The sequence below is a fragment of the Bombus affinis genome, unplaced genomic scaffold (genome assembly GCF_024516045.1).
Source record: "Bombus affinis isolate iyBomAffi1 unplaced genomic scaffold, iyBomAffi1.2 ctg00000111.1, whole genome shotgun sequence".
NCBI lineage: Eukaryota > Metazoa > Arthropoda > Insecta > Hymenoptera > Apidae > Bombus > Bombus affinis.
Window position 1 is genome coordinate 244,268 of NW_026108849.1, and position 7,296 is coordinate 251,563.

General features: G+C 45.0%; 2 protein-coding genes across 2 annotated transcripts; both read right to left on the reverse strand.

Annotated features, from left to right (window-relative positions):
- Window positions 1–723: 723 nt before the first annotated feature.
- LOC126927445 (uncharacterized) lies at window positions 724–3,607 on the reverse strand. The gene has a single exon (XM_050743581.1). It carries the CDS (start codon window positions 3,199–3,201, stop codon window positions 2,122–2,124), a length of 1,080 nt encoding a protein of 359 aa, XP_050599538.1. The 5' UTR covers window positions 3,202–3,607; the 3' UTR covers window positions 724–2,121.
- Window positions 3,608–3,722: 115 nt separating this feature from the next.
- LOC126927443 (cap-specific mRNA (nucleoside-2'-O-)-methyltransferase 1-like) lies at window positions 3,723–6,965 on the reverse strand. Its single transcript, XM_050743580.1, is given in 2 exon segments — window positions 3,723–5,589; window positions 5,592–6,965. Coding segments are annotated over 2 exon segments (1,779 nt in total). The 5' UTR covers window positions 6,898–6,965; the 3' UTR covers window positions 3,723–5,116.
- Between the last annotated feature and the right edge of the window lie 331 nt (window positions 6,966–7,296).

Here is a 7,296-nt window from a genome sequence, read left to right on the forward strand (position 1 = left end):
GCATTCATCGCACGATAGTCGCCGCATGGTGGTAGATTTCCGTTTTTCTTGGGTACGATGTGCACGGGTGATGCCCATGGACCTTTCGATAACCGCATGACTGCTTGCTCGTTCATGGCAGCAAACTCCACCTTAATTAGTTTGATTCAGTCCGGTGCGAGCTGGCGGGTTTTACGGTAGACGGGTGAGCCGGGTGTGGTTTCGATGTGGTGTACCACACCATGCCGAACTTTCTCTCGTGCGAAGACCAGTGGACGAGTTAGATCCGGAAACTCCGCCATAAGTCGGTGGTGGACCGATTCACCGATTGCGGTTATGATGGATACCCCATCAGTCGTGACAGCATATCCCCTTGATGATAATCGGGTTGTCGTGTCGAGGAGTCGTTTGTTTCGTGGGTCCACGAGCGGCCTATAGTGGCCCAAAAAATCTATGCCGATGACAGGCGTTTCAACGTCGTCTACCACGAAATTCCATATGAAGGCTCGTCTTAGGCATATGGTAAGGTGCATCGCAGTGATACCGTACGTTGCGATGTGCATTCCGCTGACCGCGAGCCGTTCTTAGGAGTTTTTGTTGACGTGCTTGTGTATTCTGCTCCGGGACAATACACTGATGTCGGCACCGGTGACTTCGAGGAAGGAAATCTTCGTTGCCTTGTCCGTAATGAAGATGCGGCGGGATCCCAGGCCGTCATCGTCTGCGGCACTTGCAGACGGCAGCTCGCGTTTGCCTGATGACTTTGCAGCCTTAACATGGAATGCATTGCCGAGTCCACGTTCGACAATCTCTGTTCATAAACGGCCAGATGAAACGCGTTGTCATTATTTTTCGAGTGGCGGGTATATCCGGATGAGAAAGTCCGTGAAAAGAATTAAATACGTCACGCCGCAAGGATTTCGGCACGTACGGTTGTATAGTGCCTCCTGATACATCGCAATATATTTCTATGCTGTGATCGGGGAAGGGTATTTTCTTTAGTCGCTGCGCACATGTGCCGGTGTTGATGATGTAACGTAGTTCATCATCGCTTTCTTACGCGGCGGCGAGAGTTTAATGATCCGCCGACTTTCCAATCGCTTCGATTCGTGACAAAGCGTCGTCCACGTTGTTGCCGTGCCCCGTTACGTACCGAATGTCGGTGGTGAATTGTCCGATATAATCCAAATGTCGGAATTGTCGCGACGAACACTTATCGGGGTTTTTGTTAAACGCGTATATGAGAGGTTTGTGGTCGGTGAAAATGATAAAATTTTTTCCTTAGACGACGTATGAGAATTTTTGACAGGCGGTGTACATCGCGAGTAGCTCAAGCTCGTACGCGCTATACCTTTGTTGTGACGGGGATAGCGACTTTGTCATGAATCCTAGCGGTGGCCAAGTATCGTTAACGCGTTGCTGAATTCCTGCTCCTATAGCATAATCGGATGCATCGACTGTGAAGCTAACAGGCGCGCCGAGAAAGGCATGAGCTAACATTGTCACTTTAGATACGGCGCGTTTCGACTGGCGGTAGCAATTTTTGGCTTGTTCAGACAATTCGATAGATGCGTTACACTTCGTTGTGCCTTTTGACAAGTCGTTGAGTGGTAGTAGGATTTTCGCTGCCCCCGGCATGAAGCGTCTGTAGAAGTTGATCATACCGAGGTACCTTCGTAGGTCTTTGACGGTCGCTGGTAACGGTACTTCAACTGTAGCATCAACGCGTTCAGTTAGTGGCTTTATCCCCTCGGCGGTAAACATGTAACCGAGAATTCGATTTTGCTAACGCCGAATTCACTATTCGCGAGATTGATCACGACACCATATTCGTCGAGACGTCGAAACGGTGTTGTTTTTCATTTTCGGACGATATTAGGACGAAATCGTGACCTCGTGTGATTTCGTCGAAGAATCGTTGGCAAGTTGGCGCTGCGTTTCGAAGCCCAACCATCATGATGAACGCTTCGAAAAGCCCGAAAGTTGTCGTGATCGCGGTTTTCTGTTCGTCTTCGGTCGCGAATGGTATTAGGTGGTAAGCGCGGACAAGGACGATTTCTGAAAAGATTCGCTTACCGTGGAGTTGTTGAGCGAAATTCTCAATATGGGGTGGAGAATACCTGTCGGGTATGGTGCGGGCGCTTAACGCGCGGTAGTCGCCACATAGTCGCAGACTTCCGTCCTCTTTTGGTACAACGTGCAGGGGTGACGCCCATGGAAATTTCGATGGCCCATCACTCCTTGCTCGATCATGGCTAGAAATTCCGTCTTGACTTCTTTGAGGCTATCGAGGTACAGGCGACGGGGTTTGCTGCAGACTGGTGGGCCCGATGTGGTTTCGATGTGTTGTACTACCCCGTGTCGTATCAACTCTCGTTCGAAAACAGGTGGACGAGTTAGGTGTGGTAACTCCATCAAGAGACCATGGTAAACTGATTCACCGACAATAGTTCTTATTGACGCTCCGTCCGCCGTGTCGGTGTATCCCTTTGCTGTCATGTGTGTCCTCGAGTCGACGAGTCGTTTGTTTCGCGGGTCCAGGAGCAACCTATAGTGGCTCAAAAAGTCCACGCAGATGATGGCTGATTGGACTTCAGCTATCACGAATCGCCATATGAATGCCCTTCTGAGGGACATGTTGTGGGTGACGGCGATGGTGCGGTACAGTGAGATCCGCGTTCCGTTGTCTGCGAACAATTCATACTCGCATTTGTTCGTTGATTGGCGTACTTTGCTGCAGGGATACACGCTTATATCAGCGCCAGTGTCTACAAGGAAAGACGTCAACGTCGTCTTGTCGGTAACAAAAATGAGGCGGGAGCCGATGCCGTCGTCGTCTGCCAGCTTTACATACTGCTGGTCCCGTTTCCCTGCATCCCTTTGCACGGAGACTGGCATTTGTATGCCCGGTCTCCGAACGTTCGGTGGTAATAGCAATAATCGTGGTTTCCCGGTCCCTTTCTCGATCTTTCTCTCGATCTCGGCCGATTTCGTCTCCCCGGGTCGGGTCGCCGCCTCGATGCGCGCATTTCCGCTCGCAGTTGGGTTATCTGTTCGCTCAGGGCGTTGACGACGGAGATCCAGGGTTCGCCTGTTCCGTTGGACGGAACCGTCCGTCTCGCGGAACTGGCTGTGGTCCGCGTGGTCGCCGCGATCAAAGGATTGGGGCTGAGTTTGTCCCCTGAAAAATATGAGGCAATGTGGTTCTGCCGCAGGGCCCATCACTGGAAGCCTCCAGCGGGTTATCGCCTGAGGTTTGAGGGGGCTGAGATCGCAGTCGGAACCAGCACGAAATACCTGGGCCTGACACTCGACAATCACTCGGCCTTCCGTGCTCACTTCGAGTGCCTGGCAACATCGGTCGAGGCGACGGCGAATGCATTACGACGTTTGCTGCCTCGGCTGGGCGGACCCGGCGTGAGAATGCGCCGGCTGCACGCCAGCGTAGTGCGAGGCTCCTCTATGGAGCTCCCATCTGGGCAGAGGACTTGATGACCAGCCACTGCAGTCTCCTGAAGGTCAGAAGATTGCACAGGACTGTGGCCATCAGGGTAGTGAGGGGCTTCCGCACCATTTCGGCGGCAGCAGTGGCGATACTCGCCAGGTTCCCGCCGCCCGAACTGTAGGCACTGAGATGTCGCGAAATTGACCTCCAAACGCGGGGTCTGTCGGACGGGGTCGCGCCGGTGGGCAGCGATGTTGAGGGTCGGGCTCGACGGGCCCTGCTCGACAGATAGCGTGTCAGTCTCGACACGAGGCCGGGCGCGCCGGGGCACTTTAACGTCATCGTTCTTTAATATAACAATTCAGTTATTATACAGAATGCCGCATATCATTTGTATAACTATATTTCATCCCAAATAGTATTGCAATTAAGCCACTCAGAAGACCAACTTATTAATTATATTTTCCGATATTACCTCTGTAGCTGTTGTCGTGTGTGAAGAAGACAAACGTCGCGTTGATTAATAACGAGTCCTCGTTGTCGTAACCGTCAGATGTATTTGAGACCAATAAGTTAAATTTAAACGTAAATGCTAAGCGTGCCAAGAAGAATAAATCGTGATATAAAATCACGGGATGAATACTCCCAAACGTTATCACGTGACTTAATACACGCGCGTTAAATATTCAAATTCACAATGGATGCCGCTAAATACTTGCTATAAACTCGGTACGTAGTCGATACGAAGGTGTCTCGCTCGCGATTCAGTCGGTCTATTTATACTAGCCTGGGGGGGGGGGAGGTGAAAGATTTCATATTTCCTGCCTGACGACAATTGCTGGTAGCGGTGACATTGTTTTTACATTAAGTGTAGCCTAATGGTCTAGGTACTTCGAGGCGGCAAAGACGTAATTAGCTTTGTCCTGTAAATCATGTATCGCTACACCTCTATTTCGATAGAAATATAATACTAAATACTAAAATATATCGTAAGTGTTTCATATTTGAAATAACAGTCAACTTAACAGAATTAATCTGTTTGGCTCCTATTCGGCTCAAGTCATGTATGAATATATGTACAGTCTGTAGTTTTAATATTCTAAATGTGCATTGTATGCTGTACACTTATCTTTAATAAATTTTGCAAATCTGTTTATAGTAAGTGATGGATCATTAGGTCAATGCCAAATAAGGCGACCTTTAAAAGATTCAACGAAACTTGCTTCTGCTGAACTTGGTCTATGAAGGTCGAATAGCTTCTCGTTTGTTTTGCAATTAAAGACATACGTTATGGAATGTGTTTTACTGACATACCGATTCCAAGGATTTGCTGTGCTTCTTAAAAATATTACACTCTGTGGTATGAAATATAATTTGTCCTTATTATAACCGCTAACATCTAATGTCTTTTCTGGAATTTCGTATACTAAGGCATCGCAATTATTTTTCATTTTACGCTGTGTTACTCGCAACTTTTCATATATATATGAACCAACTGGAAGTAGTTCTTTGGCACGTATTCGAATATAGTTATTTCCTGCTGGTTTCCACAAAGCTTCACAGAACAACTTCGTTTCCTCGTTCCTTTAAACAAAAGTCATATATTAGTATTACATAAACATACTCCTTGAAAAAACTTTTCATTACCGGAAATCTACAAGTTCATTATTGAATTCAATAAGATTCAGTTGCTTATCTGCTCCTCAAATATTTTTTGCTAATGTCCACTCCTCCTAAGTAGAATGCATCTATAATATGCAATGCAAGTACTTCTTGCTGATGTATAAACTCCTTAGTCATTTCATATACAACTTCTGCGTATACAAGTGTATTTGATGGTAATTCTATGCCAATGTTATCGACTTGTACCCAAGAATTCTTTATATATCTATGTACGTTGCTCCTTCCCATGCCCATATAAAATGTAGCATTCTTCTTATCATCATCAAGCCTTGGCTTTGTACCACATGGCATACAAAACCAGTCATATGGCGATAGCAATGCATTTTCAATGTTAAATTCCATCAATTGTGCTGGATTAATAGTAAGGAATGAAGTATCTTTCAAAAGAGTATTCAATTTATCTTCTGGACTCATGTGTCTTGGGATTGTCCTAGTTTCATCAGGAAGTTTCCAATACTCTAGACATTGTTTGCGCATATCAGTTGTTTTGTCTCAACAAGAGTATTATCAGCGTAAAATGCAGCAATTTTACTCAGGGCCGTTATTTGTTTTCTGCCCAAATCATTGTTAGAAGCACGTAGATATTGAACAAATTGTTTCTCTCTCTTCAATTCATTATATGATACTAATCGTAAAACATCGTCATTTTCACCACATTTTAAAAGCAGACGATTAACATGCTTCAGATATTCCACAACATCTTGTGTCCCACCTCGTTTCTTCTTACATATTAAGTAACGTTCTGAATTTGCTGATCTAGAGGAGTTTGGTTTAAAAATACAAACTTCTTCAAAGCAAAGATACATCAAATAGACTAAACCAGCACTAAAGGGTGTAAAAAGGTCGAATAATTTTGTCACAAAATCACCACCCTCTCTTACAATCATCAATGCTATTAAACATTGACAAAGATACAGTTGTTTTGAAAGAATTTCTTGTACATTTTCTTGTCCTTTGGTAGAAAATTCTCCATCAGACATCATAAAATGTACTCCTTTGCCATGGGTATGCTGCATTATAAGATTTGTAAATGCCTCTTGATTATCTGGGTCAAAGACGTCACCATTTTCTTTTGGTCCATAGTATGGATGAAATGTTTCACAAGGACCCGCATAAAAATCTTCTAATCTGAAATCATTTTCATTCTTTAAAGTGAGACCAAATCCTTTAGCACGCCATTTCTTTCGCCATAGAACATATTCACTAAAACCTCCTGGTCCAGCACAAACATCTGCAAAGTATAGCAGCTCATTTTCCCCCAAACCTCCTGGCTTTGTAAACATAAAGTTACATGCTCTATCTATATTCGCCATTTTGACAGCAGCACGATTTAAGAAAAATGCACCACGAATTGTTTCATAAGGATCACAACGTGTCCTTGCTCGACGCACTTCAGCGTCATCCAAATTATCGAATACCGATTTTGCATTGATAATATTTTTCAATATATGTTCACAACAGAATTCAACTTCATCATCTATGGTCAACTTTTTAGCACCCTGATATAGCCAGTGCCGCATTTCTTCTAATACAGGTGTATTAGAATTTGGATTTCTTATCCATTTCATATCTTCTACACACTTTATTACTTCCTCCGCAGGATTCCATTTAAGACCCGAATCTTCAAATCTAGGAAAATGATGTCCAAGACCTCTGCGACCATGCTGTCTAGGTGCTACAGCTGGCTCTAAACGACCTTGCTTATTTTTTCCAAGGCCGCAACCTTCTTTATATCCGATCATTCGCATCATCCTTTTGCACCTATCGAGGAGATTGTTTGCCGCTTGCATTACTTCTTCTATTCGTGTTTTAAGTCCCTTTCCATCAATATCCTGCTCCTCATGTTCACTTGAACTTCTACGAAAAATCAACTATGTTTCAGACCGATCGAGGAGAGATGGGATCGCGAGATAGCGCGTCAACGAGAGTCGTAAATTCCCGTTACGATTAGATAATCGACGCCACGAACTGTTTCAATTGAGTATACACTGAATTAAAATATATAAATTACAGTTTATTCAAACAACTTGACTAGAGAAATATAAACTGCTAGAGCATAATTGGGATTCGAATTCGCACATGGAAAGTGACTACCAGGGAACTTTAGCCAGTCAGATAGTCGGCATATCTCCGCTACTGCCCACGAAAACGACGGCATGGTTGGCTCTACTGGAGAGGCAACTCGAAGA

Bases quoted from the DNA above. Each gene is read 5' to 3' on its own strand.
- LOC126927445 (XM_050743581.1), bottom strand. From the start codon at position 3,201: ATGGGCCCTGCGGCAGAACCACATTGCCTCATATTTTTCAGGGGACAA.